This window comes from Melopsittacus undulatus, chromosome Z, assembly GCF_012275295.1.
Source record: "Melopsittacus undulatus isolate bMelUnd1 chromosome Z, bMelUnd1.mat.Z, whole genome shotgun sequence".
Lineage (NCBI taxonomy): Eukaryota > Metazoa > Chordata > Aves > Psittaciformes > Psittaculidae > Melopsittacus > Melopsittacus undulatus.
In genome coordinates this window covers 92649336-92666029 of record NC_047557.1, presented here as the reverse complement: position 1 = coordinate 92666029, position 16694 = coordinate 92649336, and the positions used below count along the sequence as shown (strand labels likewise).

At 43.3% G+C, this 16694-nt stretch overlaps 1 protein-coding gene across 5 annotated transcripts; it reads left to right on the top strand.

Moving 5' to 3' along the window:
- The first annotated feature begins 7102 nt into the window (after nucleotides 1-7102).
- On the top strand, nucleotides 7103-11893 carry PDP2 (pyruvate dehydrogenase phosphatase catalytic subunit 2). 5 transcript variants are annotated; one of them, XM_034073305.1, is made up of 4 exons: nucleotides 7103-7177; nucleotides 7770-7891; nucleotides 8153-8244; nucleotides 9792-11893. In XM_034073305.1, exon 4 carries the CDS (start codon nucleotides 9848-9850, stop codon nucleotides 11447-11449), a length of 1602 nt encoding a protein of 533 aa, XP_033929196.1. In that variant the 5' UTR covers nucleotides 7103-7177; nucleotides 7770-7891; nucleotides 8153-8244; nucleotides 9792-9847; the 3' UTR covers nucleotides 11450-11893. The 5 variants fall into 5 exon arrangements, with proteins under 5 accessions (XP_033929196.1, XP_033929194.1, XP_033929197.1 ...); XM_034073303.1 differs by lacking the exon at nucleotides 8153-8244; XM_034073304.1 differs by lacking the exons at nucleotides 7103-7177; nucleotides 8153-8244 and adding an exon at nucleotides 7229-7255.
- The last annotated feature ends 4801 nt before the right edge of the window (nucleotides 11894-16694 follow it).

Here is a 16694-nt window from a genome sequence, read left to right as displayed (position 1 = left end):
ATTTTTACATAGCAGATGCAAAGAAATAGAATATCATTGCAAAATGCAATGTGTTTAGCTATTATGAATGTAAATATGCTAGTAATGCAAACTGGTATTGCAGAAAATCAATTTAATTTCTTTTACAAATGAAAGAAATGAGTGTGCATCTCTGTCCTTTATTTTGATTAAACCTACCTCTCCCTACTTACAGCACTGTTTTTCTCAGACTCTCATTAACAGAAATGCTGTTTGATATCTTCGGCCGGTGTGTCTAATTTTGATAAAGCGCTTTGAGTGTTTACCTTCAGTTTCATGGAAACCATGGTTATGTTACCGTAGAATGATCCAAGGACAGACAAATTATGCCCCCAAAACTTTAGGGCTTTTTTAATTTCCACAAAGCCTACCTCTGTTCCAAAACTATTTTTCATCTATATCACAAGTGTTTTCATCTTCTGGGACTAAACAGGTGTTTTTTTCAGCTTAAAGTTTTTACTCGAGACATTCTGACTTCTTGCCTGGTCAGTTAGACTATCATTTTTATGACTCTTCTGTCCCTGTTAAAATTAAAACCTCACAAAGAGACAAACTGTAAAGTGTAAAAGGTCTTTTTAAAGAATCTCTACATATTGGATAGTCCAAATCCATTTTATTATGTGTAAATTAAAATAATTTCCACATTAAAGTATAACTAATATTACTTACCATAGATAGCTTAACGGAGTACTGCTGCATTAGTATGAGTACACACTTTCACAGGACAAATCACTGGTCAATATTTTCAATTTTCTCATTTTAGATGTATTAGGAGATTTCTGCTCACTCACCCTCTCATGAAAGGTTCAGAGAGTTTTTATACCCACACTTTGTTTATTTTCCAGCTACAAGGACTCTAATAGAGTAAAGATCTTATTTATCCACAGAGTGTGTCCATTCTGTGACCTTGAACACAGTACTTAAGCTTCTTTGAGGATGGCTTAATCATGTATAACAGAAGGATAATGGTTAACTCCCAAAGTTATTGTAAGAGCTTAGGTACTGTAAGAAGCTTTAAATGCTGAATCCTCCCAAGGTGTTCAGCTCCCAGAAGGAACTGCATTATACCTTTCTTCAGAAATTAATTTTATCTTATTTACAGGGTTTTTTTGTGTGTGCATGGTTTTTTGGTTTGTTTGGTTTTTTTTTTTCATTTGAATCAAATAACATGATCTATTTTTACTATGGTAAAGCAAAATATAAAAGGAAGCCCTTTAGATTCCTAGTTTCTTGAAACCTTGGTCATCCATCTTCTACCAGCTACGTTAAAGGAAAAATAGCCGTTGACTTTAACCACTCCAGCAAGACTTAGCTCAGCTTGTAACAGGATCACAGTTGTCACGACTAAGAGAACACGAGGCCTTGTATTTAGCACAATGACAGAAATTGCACAGCTGTAAATGCTAGACGAGAAATGCCATCTAGTGGCTGTCTGTTTACCACAGCGCTTAGAACAATTTTTTTTAGGACAATTCACTCAAAACACAACAGATGAGCAAATTAACTTTGACAACAATAAGTTTTAAAGGTATAGGTGAGTCCAGCTGAAATCCCTGTCCTGGCTCTGCATATGCAGTCATTAAAATGCCTTTACTAGATAAAAATCAATCTTACAAAAGAAACTCAATAAATTAGTTCCAATTTTTTATTCCTCTCTTCACTGATAGAGTGAAGATACCATCTGTCTGGTAAACTGCACACTATCTTTAACAACTATAGTTAAGGTCCAACTTAGTTTTGGGATTTGAGTTTAGTTGTCTTGGGTTTTGGTGGTTTTGTTTTTTTTTCCCAGAAAGATTTTTAGGCAGTTTCAGTAATATAGTTGATATGATGTAGCAGTGATTTATAATGATATATTTCATGAGTGCAAACTAACCCTAATATAAGCATCAGGGAAAAAGTGTTGCAAGGTGTCACTAGGTGATGCTTTTGGTGGTGTTCAAAGGTCAGAAAGATAAAAAAAAAAAAGGATTTCACAAAAAAAGCAAAGATAAGACGGGGGGGAGGAGGGGGAAGTGTCGGAGGAATGTTATCTTATACCTTAGCCATCTTCCTCTCTGAATTCCTTCTTCATGCGAAACTGATCATTTAGTAAAGACAGTGTGTATGGAAGCATCTTGCTCTATGTTGCCTGAAAAAGGGGGTCTCCAGTTTTTACTTCACCCTGAAGGAGCTACTGTATACTGATGAAACCTGACTGAGTTTAACACAAATATTCTCAATTTGCATGGCTGTAAGGCAGATAATGTTTATTCCTGTGATGTTCCATTTATACCATTGCTTGCATTTACATTTTAATTTTGCATTTACATTTTTGGTTGCCCAAGGAAGTTGTGAATGCTCCATCCCCGGCTGTGTTCAAGGCTGGGTTGGAGAGAGACTTGGGTGACATGGTTTAGCGTGAGGTGTCCCTGCCCATGGCAGGGGGGTTGGAACTAGATGATCTTAAGGTCCTTTCTAACCCTAACTATTCCGTAATTCTATGATTTTTGTAAAATTTCAGTTGTCACTCCAGGTAGTGAACAGCAACATAGTAATGCAAACCATCATTTTGCTTCATTTCACATGAATATAGTGGAGTATTAAATGAAGCAATTCAGGAGTCATCTCAGCCTGTTCATCTGCTGGTGGGAAGAAGGTGGAAGGAGGACAGGGAGGAAAGGAATATAATTCCTTTTCTACACATGAACACTTTAGACCAAAATAGAAGACTTCCCTGCACTTGCAAGCTGTCCCCAAGAAAACTTAATTTTACAGTGGTACAGAACTTTAACTGAGCACGTATTTCAGTTTAACAAACCAGTTTGTAAGCAATGTCCAGTAACAATTTTATATGTGGAGTTTAGATCCCAGTTACAGCAACTATGAAGGCCTTTGCCTTAGTGCAATTACATTAACTTAAACTGGATCTTTGGTTTAAGCCCTGCAACTTTGTATGTAGACACACTGACAGCCTATGTTGTTGCAGCAGAAGTTAAATGAAGTTGGAGAGTTGGACTGGCATTTTTCCTACAGCTACTCGTTGTATTTAGCTCTGTTCATTGACATTTGCAGCTTGCTTGCTTTCCTAGCACTTGAGTATTCGTTTTAGATTATATAGGCAGATCAAAGACTGGATTTTCTGTAACCAAAATAGGAAAATGCAATTGCTTTGTCAGACTTAGAGGAAATCTGTGTTTCTGTCTCAAATAGAGATCTCTGGATCTAAGGTGCTAATCGGCCTTCTGTGTGTTGTGGTTTAAACCAATCCGCACAGCTTGTGCACTCACTCCCCCCCTTGCTCCCCCAACTCCTGGAGAGTTAGGAAGGAGAATCCAAAGAATGTATCCCCCACGGGTTGAGATAAGAACGGTTTAATTGCTAAGGCACAACATAAATCACTCCTGCTACTAATAATAATAATAATGAGAAAGGAAATAACAAGTGAAGAGAATACAACACCTCACCAGCCACCGACCCATAACTCACCCCACCCTGCCCGACTGAGCACCGACTGATACCTCCTTCAACCCCCCAAGTCCTCGCCCTTCCCAGTAACTCTCAGTTACATCCTGGACATGACATGCTATGGTATGGAATACCTCTTTGGCTAGCCTGAGTCAAGTGTCCTGTCTCTCCTTCCTCCCGGCCTTCCCCTCCTCCCTGGCAGAGCATGAGCTCAGAAAAGACCTTGGACAAACCAAACATTTGAGCAGTAACTTAAAACATACTTGCTATCAGCAACCGTTCCCAGGCCGAAAGTCAAAACACAGCACTGCACCAGCTACCAAGGAGAAAAAATGACTGCTACTGCTGAACCCAGGACACTGTGAAAATTCAAAATATGATATACAGCAAATTAAATGCATGCCATTATTCACAGGGCAAAATGAACACAGTAAACAGCTGACTTTTTAAAAGGCTTTCAGCAGGGAGATACCCAAGACTTTTGTGGGCTGGTGTTGAATTAATTTCCATTCAGAAACTGGTTAGCTAGATTGTTATGCTCTTTGTCAAAGACAAGTTCCAACTCAATCTGTATTTTCTACGTTGGATCAGAGAGTCAATTCATTCAAGGGACTTGCCTTCCTCTGCATGGTGGTTAGTCACATTTTCGGATCTATGGCCATTTTCTGATGTGTATCACTAGAGTAAGTCTTTCCACTTCAGGAGAACTTCAAGTAAACTACTTTTATTTGAATTCAGATTGCGTTTATTACTAGTCAGCTTTTGGGAAAATTACTAGTTGTTTGTTAGAAATATTATTCTGATTTTTAACTTGATTTCTTAGGAACTTCAGGCTTATTTAACAGTTCTGTTCTTTGTATGTCCCCATAAGAAGAAATGTTTACAAAGCACTAGTAGTCTCCCACCTCTAATGAATATAAATTACTTGATGGAAAGTAAGCTATCATAGCACCTGCTATGAAGGCAGTGAGAACTGAGAAGCATCTGCAGCTTCTGGAAGCAGAAATGGTATATATCACGCCAAATCAGCCACAGCCAGTTGCCCAAACGTGCAAGTGGAGAAAATAAAAAGTAGTGTTCCATGGAAGGAAATTTCCAAGGAAATCCCAAATAGTGCAGTGTCAGTGTAAGGAAAGTCAGATAGAAAACTTTAGGTTTCCCTGTCAGGTTAGTCACAGAATTAGCCTCCTTTTATAGAAGGACATGAAAAATTAGAAACATGCAGTAAAACTAATGAAATCTCTTTCACAGTCTTGTACTTCTCCATTCATACACACTTAAAAGTTGGCTGAACAAACTTAAGCAGTGTACTCCTGTCTCAAAGACCTGGTGGAATTTATCTGCTTAGCAACTCCTGAGGTAGTAACTTCAGGTCAGAATTAAAGTCATCATGTACTTGAGTGTCCTCACTGCAACCTGTGTCGTGCAGACTTCTCAGGCTCAAATAAATATTTCACGTAATCTGGACCCCATCAAAACCTTCACTGGGAGCTGGATCATGGCCTAAACAAGCAACACAGAAATGAGCATGAAAATGTGTTTGCAAAAAAAAATCAAAGTTGCTGACACTAAAGTCCACAGACAAAATTAAACCCTGAAAAAATCTAAATATAGAATTTCTGTGTTTTAACCTATCCCTGCACCTTAGTGCAATGCCCTGGGAATTAGGGTCATTTGGTTATAAATACTGGTAAGAACTTCTCTCCTGGCAGAAGATACTCAATACTGAGTGTTAGTTTACCTATAAACAGGGAAGTCAAAGCCAAATCCTGGTTTTATTTAAGGAAACTTGAGTTACAGTTTTTTCGATACAAACTAACAAGTTTATGGCAACCAAGACGCTATTGCCACAGAAATTTGACATTTTAATTAGATACTCCTGAAGACACAAATACTACAAGCTTGAGCAATATTGTTTCTTACATCAAATCATATCAAGGAGTAGCATTTTTACTTTTAAAATCTTTAATCATATGTCGCACTGGCTCATCAGCATAACCAAACACTGAAGCAGGATCTAAATCTCGGTTCAATTTCATATCAAGTCCTGTCAAATACTGTATATTAACGTTGAAGTACAGTAAGTTTCTTGGAAGCCTCCAATACAGTATTCCTTCTTGTGTTTAGAAAATAGGGAATGAAAGCAACACCTTCTTCTGGAGGGCTTTTAATTGTTTCACCTTCATTAACACATTTCCCAAATCACTTCAGTTTATGCATGGAATTACTGCATGAAGTGAGTGATAAGTCATAGCTTTCAGCTGAACAGAAGCATTTAAACATGCTGGGAGAACAGAAACTCTGAGCTGAGAAGAATTGGTAGATGAGACTAAGGAGTGCTTTGAGACCCAGAAATGACTGCTCCTATACCTGTGCAGTGGAGCAAAGCAAAGAGGTGCAGGTAGGGGCTGCACTAGTTCAGCAGATTTGTCAGACAAAATAATTATGTCAAACTTTTTTTTTTCATGTGTGCTAAAATATTGCCCTCGAATTTTTCTTTAAAGTGATCTTCTATTTATTTTTTTCCCTGGGTTTGATTTTCCATTTGACATGAAACTATGTTTCATTGTGTTAATAAAAACAAGAAACAGATGAACGCTCAGACTCACGAAGATGATCGCATACCCTTCCACTTGAGATAGCCTGGGAACAGGCTGACCTCATCTAGGATACCTGCAACTTGTTATTCAGATGAAACAATCTTTGGTACAAGAAGCCAGAATAAAAAAATGTACTATTAAAATCAAAGCCTCTTTTGACTTGTGAGCCTCCATTTTCGTGTAAACTGCCATGCCAGGGTAAAGCAAGGAGTACTTAGTAACCAATCTCTAATACACAATAACTTATTAACCACCATGCACTTTGGGCCAGTGCCTTGTCTTGCTACATTTTGGCTGTGAGAAGCAGCTTCAGGAATCACCAAAAAAAAAAAAAAAACACCAAAAAAAAAAAAACCCAACCAACCAACCAAACAGAAAAAGAACAAAACAAAGGAGGAGCCCCAGAATGAAACTTTAACTTTTGGTCTCCATAATTTATGTGACCATTTTCAGAAGGGCTTTTCAAGTTTGACGCTCATCAGCTGGTGGCACTGAAGAGTGTGGAATTGTATTTAAACGAAGCAAACAAAAATCCTAAGGACCCTGCCTCAAGAGAAAGTTGTTTTTTGACTAACCCATAAGGAAAAGAAATGTTGCTAATGGTTTTATTTCCCCTAACACATATCATCTGCTCGCTTTTATCTCTCACGTTATTACCCTGCTTAAAAGCACGCAGGGAAGGGAGAAGTAGAGGCCTCAGCACCTCAGCTGTGATGTAGCCAAGCTCTGCGGATCAGCGCGGGCAGCTGAGGTGACAGGAGGCGCCGGGCCCCGTGCCGCGGATCCCTGCTCCCCGCTGGGCCTGGGCGGCACATCCGCAGCTGTGCCTGAGCTCCGGTGCGAAGGCAGGAGCTGAGGAGAACATGGCGGAGAGGGAAAGAGGGAGGGAGGGGCGAGAGGCCGCTCTCGGCCCCGCGTGCTTCACGCATCCTGCCTCGTCCTGACAGGACCCCGCGCACCGCCCCGGGCGCGGCAGTTACCGGAGGCGGGTCTCGGGGGCGGGGCTGGCGGCAGGGCCGCGGGTTGGGCTGCGGGGCCGTCAGTCAGTGCCGTCAGTCCTCTCCTGCCGCGCCGGACAGCCCGGAACCTGCAGGCGGTTGCGGGCGGTGGGGGTAAGAGCGGGGCAACGGCTACCTCAGTGCGGCGCGGGGAGGGAGCAGGAGTCGGTGTCGCTGCCGGTGCCGCGCCGGGTGAGCTGCCCTGGCCAGCGCCGCGCTAGAGCCGCGCCGCGGGGGCTCGCCTGGGCGGTGGCCGCCAGCTCTTCCGCCGCGGCACTGGCTGAGCCGGGCGGGAGGCAATGCCGCGGGGCTAAAGGGAACGGAGCCGGGCCTGGCTTGATGAGCTTGCTGAAGGGGCAGCCTGCCGGCAGCGGGAGCGCGGAGCGGTGCGGGCGGGGAGGCCCCGGGCTGGGTCTGCGGGGAGAAGCCTGAGGAGAGAAGCCTGCGGGGAGATATGCGGCTGGAGCTGTGTGTGTGTGTGTGTGTGTGTGCGCGATGGGGTGTGAAGGGTCGGTGAGCAACTTGTGGGAGGTCGTGTGGTGGGGTTGGTAGGTGTTGGATATGTGTGGGGTAAGGATTGGGTGTGTAGGGGCTGTGTAGGCAGTGTCGGGAGCGAGGGGAGCATAGGGTGTTGGATGCTGTATGTGGGAGTTGCTGCAGGGCTGTAAAGCTGAATGTAATGGATATCTGTTATTTTACTGCACAGCGTTCTCTCCTGCGAGTCCCCAGTGTGTACCCTGGTTAATCAGCGGCTGGCGGGTTGTGTTGCGGTGGCAGTTTGGGTTTCAGTGATTACACTAATTCACCTGATGAGGAAGTGTTGAAGTGGTAGGTGTGCTGCGTGGGGAGTATAAGCTTTATGTAATGGGCACTTACATAATGGTCTTTAGCACATTGCTTTTATTAGCAGTGCTACTGTGTTTTAACACACTTGTGCTGCAGGGGCTAATGGATGCGGGTGGGTGTCCTGGGCAGAAGCAGTGGGGTCTGCACATTGCGCTTGAATAGGAGCCCAAGGATGTGGAGATGTAGTTATGGCAGTGAGTTCAGAAATATGTGACAGGGCTGATAAATGCTACCTGACCTTAGGCAAACACATGCCACTGGGGTATTGGGCAACTCTGCTTCTAGGAAAAAAAATGCTATCTTGCAGTGTCTGTCAGTCAGCTGATGTGAGCAAGGTAAGTTTGCTTAAAACAGTTTTTATTGGTTTTTTGAGTCAGGAACATTGAAGTCGTCATTATTTCCGTCTCTTGACATTGGCCGTAAATTTACGCTGTGCCTTTGCCTGTCCTCGTAGGGTCCCAGAATGGTAGTGGTGGGGTCCTTGTTGGAATGGCTTGTCTTTTTGTTGTAAAGCATGGGTGGTGCACTTCAGAAATATTTTGCTGCATGTTGCTTTTGTTTTTCAAATGGAATTTCAGTAAAGTCCTGGGTCTTATCAGTAGGCCTTTTGTTTAGAATAGTTCAAGTTTGTTTTTAGCTCTTGCTGAGTTCTTAAAAACACTTTAATGCAACAGCAAGGCTGTCTGCTTGTTTCTTGTGAAATGCCCTGCTAAAAAGAACAATACTGCAGTGGTGGGTAGCACCTTTGGCTGAAGTCCTAGAGCATGTTGTACTGCAGGCCACCTGGAAGTGGTTCAGAGCATACAGAAAACTGTATTGTTCTAATTGGCTGCTACAGTGATCTTTTGGGAGTAATTGTACTGGCAGTGTTACTATACAGTCAGCTTTTGAAATCCATGGGGCAAAATTGTGTTCTGGAGTAACCATCTGGTTGTACTTAACCATTTCCCACAGCTTGAATAGCTTATTTAAAGTAGGAGACAATATGATGGACATCTCCCATGGCAACTAAAGTTTTTTGGCTGTTTGGGTGCCCTGGGTTTTAGTGATGTTGGCAGCAGAGCTCTTCACAGCTGCTTGTAATAATCACACCCCTAATGAGCAAGCAAAATTGTAAAAGCTGTCAATGTAACTGTGCTGTTATCTATCCCAGCATCAAAGTCCATAATGCTGTGATAAATGCAGTAATTAGCTAGCAGTGGAGTCTGCCTTTAGCTAAACAAAAAGTCCTACCTGTGTCAAGGTTGGTTATGACCTTGAAGGTAAAAAAAATACCAAACTCAAAACAAAACCAACAATAGAAAACCAGTCAAGCTTATAAGCTGGAACAGAGCTGGAAAGGTAGACTAGCTTGTTCTATTGTCAGGATCATGGCAATCCATATAAATAATTAATTTCCCACACCTTTCCATTTCTCCGTAGGATTTAAGTGCTGACCTTCTCTTGGTTTTGATATCTGGAGTGTATTAACAGAGTTGTGCTCTGTCAGGCTTTTTGAGGTTGCACATTATTTGTCATTGAAATTCCTGTTTTCAAACTCATTGGATCTGTTTGTTCTTGTTCTATTAGATAAGGCTTTTCTCTGTTCCAGTTTACAATTACATTCCTTGTAATGTTGCAATTTCTCCTTAGCCTTGCCACAGTGAGGAAAAACATGTCTGGAAGGTAAAAGTTAGCTTTCCTGACGAGTTAAGTGGGGAGGGACAGTCCTTTCCTAAGGTTATAATTATGTGATGGAAGTTAGAGATGCCTCTATAGCAGTCTTCTGGGGAAAAAGTGTTATGAATATTTCTGTGAGCTCTAGACTTGGTTTCGTATCACTATGTAGAAAGCTTCTTGTGAACCTTCTAAGTTTTATTCCTTTCCTTTTCTTATATTCCAGGCCATAAGGATATTCTGTGTGACTGAAGGACAGTGCTGCTGTTTCTGGAGTGACTTATGATGTCAAGAACTGTATCATCCTGGATCTTCAGCTCAGCCAGAAATGGCATTGTTTTACAAGGAAAAGGACGTTTGTACTCCATCTGTATGCCAAACAGAAACAAGATAAAATGGAAGCTTGTTTTTTCCAAAACACAGCTGTACCCTCCTGGAAGCAGCAGTTTAGACCATGTCTTCTCCTTAAAAGCATTCCGACACACTTCTACTGAAGAAGAGCATTTTTCTTTCCAGTTGTCTCCATCACAAATCAATGATATACTCAGAGCAGGGGAATTATCCCATAAAATACTGACTTTCAATGGTAAAAATGCAAATTCTGTGTTGAGGTTTGAAAGTAACCAGTTGGCATCCAACACCCCTATAGAAGACCGCAGAAGTGCAGCCACTTGTTTGCAGACCAAAGGGATGATGTTTGGGGTCTTTGACGGTCATGCAGGTTCTGCCTGTGCTCAGGCAGTGAGTGACAGGCTCCTTCATTATATAGCAGTTTCTCTCATGTCTCGGCAAACCTTGGAAGAGCTTGAGCTTGCTGTGGAGTGCATGAAACCAGTTCTGCCTATCCTGCAATGGCACAAGCATCCTAATGATGTAGAGTATCGAGAAATAACTTCACAATATTTTGAAAACCTCCGGGTTTACTGGCAGCATTTACTTGACCTAGACACTGAGCCAGGATTCAGTTTAGAAGAAGCCATGATATGTGCATTCAAAAGGTTAGACTCAGACATATCATTGGAAGTTCAGGCACCCCAGGAAAATGAGCTGATGAGAAATGTTGCCCTTCAAGTAGCTTTTTCCGGTGCAACAGCCTGCGTAGCTCATGTTGATGGTGTTAATTTACATGTTGCAAATACTGGTGATTGCAGAGCAATTTTAGGGGTTCATGAGGAAGATGGGACGTGGTCTACTCTCCCTCTGACCCGAGACCACAATGCTGTTGATGAGTTTGAAATCAGAAGACTGAAAAGGGAACATCCTGGATCTGAGGAGAAAACACTATTTGTGAATGACAGGTTATTGGGGATTCTCATGCCTTCCAGGGCTTTTGGAGATGTGCAATTAAAGTGGAGTAAGGAACTGCAGCATAGTGTTCTTGAGAATAGCTGTGATGTTGAGGATTTAAATATTTACCAGTACGTTCCTCCAAACTACCATACACCTCCATATTTAACTGCAGAGCCTGAAGTCACATACCACAAATTAAGAAGCAAGGATAAGTTTCTAGTTATTGCTTCAGATGGACTGTGGGAGATGTTAAGTAATGAGAAGGTTGTAAAACTTGTTGCTGGACACCTTTCAGAGCTTAATGTGCAGAAACCACAACTGGCTTTTGAGAAACCGGTTAATTTGGGTTACATGCACAGTTTGTTACTTCAGAGGAAAAACAAAGGCATTGCCTCACTTGACCAGAACATAGCTACTCATTTAATAAGGCATGCAATTGGAAGTAATGAGTATGGGGAGGTGGACCAAGAGAAACTTGCTGCAATGCTAACACTGCCTGAAGACCTTGTGAGAATGTACAGAGATGATATCACAGTTACTGTGGTGTATTTTAATACAGAAACAATTGAAAATTACTACAGAAACAGTAAGTAGACCCGCATTGTTGCTGTTCTGTACCACAACTTTGATACTGGAACCATTTCTGTCTTTCTCCAATAGTCAAGCTGTTACCAGTGTTGTGGTCTGAAAGTTTAGAAATCTTTTGGTTACTTACTAGTCTTGAAAGTAACTTCCTAGAAGTGAGTTTGAAAGTTTCCTGGCTTTCCAGGTCTGTACATACTGAAGAAAAGAGTTTTGATAAAAATTCACTGAAATGTAACTGAACTCAAGATTGCTGACTCAGTTCTGATTCCATGGGAACCACTGGTAAACCTTTGCAAATGAACAAAAGAGAGAAATTATACTGAGACTGGTGCAGTTTAAGAGATGGATAATACTTGTAGCTGCATGGAGTATAAGAAAGGCTCTGCTCTTGTGGAAAACGAATAGTATTTTATTGAAGCACTGTATTGAATTAAATAAACTATCAAACCTCTATTTGATGTGTCACGTACTTTAGCAAATTGCTTTATATATATACATATATATATATATAATATGAAGACAACACTAAACAACTTCACAGAGCCCTGGGATTGTCTGACCTTGTCCTGGGTTCAGCAGTAGCAGTCATTTTTTTCCTCTTTCTTAGTACCTGGTGGACTGTTGTGTTTTTGACTTTCAGGCTGGGAACAACGCTGATAGCACTGATGTTTTCAGTTATTGCTCAGTAATGTTTACTCTGACCAAGGACTTTCTGAGTCTCATGCTCTACCAGGGAGAAGGGGAAGCTGGGAGGAAGTAGAGAGAGGACACCTGACCCAAACTAACCGAAGAGTTATTCCATACCACAGCATGTTATACCCAGTATATAAAATGGGGGCAGTTACCTGGAAGGGTTAGATCACTGCTTGGTTGGGCTGGGTATCAGTCAGCAGGTGGTGAGTGGTTGTATTCTCTTCCCTTGTTATTTCCCTTATCATCATTATTACTATTGGTGGTAGCAGCAGTGGTTTTGTGTTATACCTTAGTTACTGGACTGTTCTTATCTCAAACAGTGGGAGTTACATTCTTTCAATTCTCCTCCCCATCCCTCCAGAAGCAGGGGAAGTAATGAGGGGGAGTGAGAGAGTGGCTGCGTGATTCTGAGTTACTGGCTGGGCTTAAACCACAATGGTTCTTTTTGTCACCTAATGTAGGGCACAAAGGATTGAGATAATGACAGCTCTGACCAGAGTGTGTCTAATATTTGTGATAAGTATTTATTGTTTTGGATTAATAGTCACTCATCACGATGCTGATTTATTGTCTTTCGAAGTTGTTGCTCTTGATCTCTCAGTTTCAGCATGTTGTACCTTGCTTACAGCTGGTATTGGCTGTTTTAGTGTTTATTGGCTGGGGGATGGCCTGGGCTAAGGTTCTTGTTTCATTGTACATTGTACAATGACTTGTAGTACAATAGACTCGTTGATCATGAAACTGTTCCGGCTTGCCTTCCCAGTGTGGTCACCACCTCTATAGTTTGGTGATTCGGAGAAAACTCCAGGAACGAACTTGCCAACAGAGTTTCCAAGCTGACAAGCAAATATTCTTTATTGCAGCACCAGGAGACAAGGGGGGATAGCTCCCCACCATATTATTTACAGCAACATTTGAGAGTTCTGAAGGTTTTGAATGGCCTTTGGGTACCCTTGAGACCTGCCTGCTGATCACCATGTTGGCACGCATACAGAGTGTGTTTTACCCAGGACCATTTTGTCTGATCTCAGAAGTTAAGCAAAGTCAGGTTTGGGTCTTGTATAAGGTTAGATGAAGATATAGGAGGACCAAGAGATTTTCCCTGAGGCTGAATAGCCATGAGGGGCAGGGTGTGTGGGATAGTATGGGGAAGTATCTAGGCCAGTGGGCCCCTCCAATGCTTTGGAATTTCACCACTGAACAAGTGCAAAATCCAGAAAAATTAGTAAAACACTTAAATGAGGTGTGTTGTCAGTCTGGTCATACCAGAGAGGGACAAATCATGGCAACATGCTGGGGCTTGGCCTATGCTTACAGAGCCCTGTTCAACAACATGTAGCACCTTCAAAGGGAAAGAGATGTCTCTGTATCTGATGGTAAAGCAACAGACAGCAGAGCTCCTCCAACTCCAAGTACAGCAGCTACACCAGCCCGTGACAAGTACAGAAGCTACTCGAACACTGACAGCAACAGACAGTGCAGCTACTGGTGCTACTCAAACCCCAAGCAAAGTGGCTGCTCCAACCCCAACAACAGACACTGCAGCCACTCCAACCACAGTGATAATCACTGCAGCTAAACCAAAGCACCAACCCTTGCCAGTATTGGTTGCTCCTGTAGCAAGGGGAAAAAAAGTAAACAAGAGGAACAAAAAGCAACCTGTACACTGAAGAAATATTAAGAACCAATGCACTTACTACATGGGACAACATCTGGACAAGAGTTAGAATAATAGAATCATAGAATAGTTAGGATTGGAAAGGACCTTATCATCCAGTTCCAACCCCGCTGCCAGGGGAAGGGACACCTCACACTAAAGCAGGCCATGCAAGGCTTCATCCAACCTGGCCCTGAACACTGCCAGAGATGGAGCATTCACAACTTCCCTGGGCAACCCATTCCAGCACCTCACCACCCTCACAGTAAAGAATTTCTTCCTTATATCCAATCTAAACCTCCCCTGTTTAAGTTTTAACCCATTACCCCTTGTCCTATCACTACAGTCTCTAATGAATAGTCCCTCCCCAGCATCCTTACAGGCCCCCTTCTATGCTATGAGGTCTCCACGCAGCCTTCTCTTCTCCAGGTTGAACAACCCCAACTTTCTCAGCCTGTCTTCATATGGGAGGTGCTCCAGTCCCCTGATCATCCACGTGGTCCTTCTCTGGACTTGTTCCAACAGTTTCATGTCCTTTTTATGTTGAGGACACCAGAACTGCACACAATGCTCCAAGTGAGGTCTCACAGGAGCAGAGTAGAGGGGCAGGAATCACCTCCTTTGACCTGCTGGTCACGCTCCTTTTGATGCAGCCCAGGATACAGTTGGCTTTCTGGGCTGCAAGCGCACAGTGAAGCTGGCTCATGTTCATTTTCTCATCAGCCAACACCCCCAAGTCCTTCTCTTCAGGGCTGCTCTGAATCTCTTCTCTGCCAACCTGTAGCTGTGCCTGGGATTGCTCTGACCCAGGTGTAGGACCTTGTACTTGGCATGGTTAAACTTCATGAGGTTGGCATCAGCCCACCTCACCAGTGTGTCAAGGTCCCTCTGGATGGCATTCCTTCCCTCCAGTGTATCAACCAAACCACACAGCTTGGTGTCATCGGCAAACTTGCTGAGGGTGCACTCAATCCCACTGTTCATGTCCCCAACAAAGATGTTGAACAAGACCGGTTCCAACATCGTTCCCTGAGGGACACCACTTGTTACTGGTCTCCAGCTGCACACTGAGCCATTGACCACAGCTCTTTGCATGCAGCCATCCATCCAATTCTTTGTCCACTGACTGGTCCACCCATCAAACTGATATCTCTCCAATTTAGAGACAAGGATGTTGTGTGCGACAGTGTTGAGCACTTTGCACAAGTCCAGGTAGATGACATCAGCTGCTCTACCCCTGTCCATCAGTTCCATTAGGGTTCTATCATAGAAGGCCACTGAATTGGTCAGGGGGGAATTCCCCCAAGTGAAGCCCTGCTGCTGTCACTAAGCACCTTGTTGTTTTTCATGTGCCTTAGCATGCCTTCCAGAAGAATCTGCTCCCAGATTTTGCCAGGCACAGAGGTGAGACTGACTGGTCTGTAATTCCCTGGGTCATCCATTTTCCCCTTCTTGAAAATGGGGGTTATATTTCCCTTCTTCCAGTCATCAGGAACTTCACCTCACTGCCATGATTTTTCCAATATGATGGCCAGTGGCTTTGCAACTTCATTCACCAGCTCCTTCAGGATCTGTGGATGGATTTCATCAGGTCCCATGGACTTGTGTATGTTCAGGTTTTTAAGTTGTTCTTGAACCAGATCCTCCCCTACAGTGGGCCCAAGGTCTTCATTCTCACAGCCCCTGTGTCTGCCTTCCAAGACTTGGGTGGTGCGGTCAGAGCCTTTGTCAGTGAAGACTGAGGCAAAGAAGTCATTGAGAACCTCAGCCTTCTCCAAATCCAGGGTAGCCAGTTTTCCTGATAGCTTCCCGAGGAGCCTACACTGTCCCTAGTCTATCTTTTATTTGCTGTGGATCAGAGGAAGAGGTGACTTCTCTACCACAGACCTCAACCAAGCTACTGAATATATGACAAGATTTTACCTGTCATCCAGGGGAGCCCATCATCACCTGGTTGCTCTGATGCTGGGACAATGGGGTCGATGGTCATGAACTAGAAGGTAAGGAAGCCAAGCAGCTGGGATCAGTTGCTAGGGAAGGGGGAACTGGCAAAGCAATTGCAAAAGAGAAACCATCCCTCAGCCTTTGGAGGCAGCTCTTGGCAGCTGTGAAAGAAAGGGTTCCATACAAGGGCAAAGTTATGTGTCGTTCGGCCAACTGAACAGTGCTAGAGAAAGGCATTCAGTCTCTGAGGGAATCAGCCACTGCAGAGATGATCTATCACAGGCTAGATGCTGAGAATGCATCCATAGATCCAGATGAAGTCGAATGTACGCAACCCATGTGACGGAAACTTACATGGAGTGCACCATCACCATATGCCCACTCATTGGCAACAATGACCTGGCATGACATAGCACCACTAACAGTGGATGAAATGATTTCTCATCTCCAAGAGCTAGAAGACAATCTCTCCCCTTCTATCATTTCACATGTAAAAAAACTGTCCCAGGATCTCAAACAATTGAGAGACGATCTATTTGATCTGTCCAGCTCCCCACAGGTACCAGCCCACGCCTCAGCTATTAACAAAAGGCATCCTACTGCTCGAGAGAGAAGATATAGGAGGTACATCCCATGGGCCACCCTATGGTTTTACCTAAAGGATCATGGAGATGATATGATGAAATGATATGGAAAACCTACCTCAGCTCTGGAGGAACGGGTGCGTGAATTGAGAGGAGAGCAAAGGTCAAGGATGATTATCCCAGGAAAGCTGTGGCTTCAGTCTCTGGTGAGCAGGTTCCCAGATGGAGCGGAAGAGCTGATTTTACTCCAGCCCCTGTGATAAAGAAGACTAATCCCAGTCTACAAGATTTAAGTGGACAACCTTATGGCCACTATTAGAGGGGCCCTGCCTCCAACCACGTGGATGTAAGGGTCGATTGGATTTACTGGACTGTG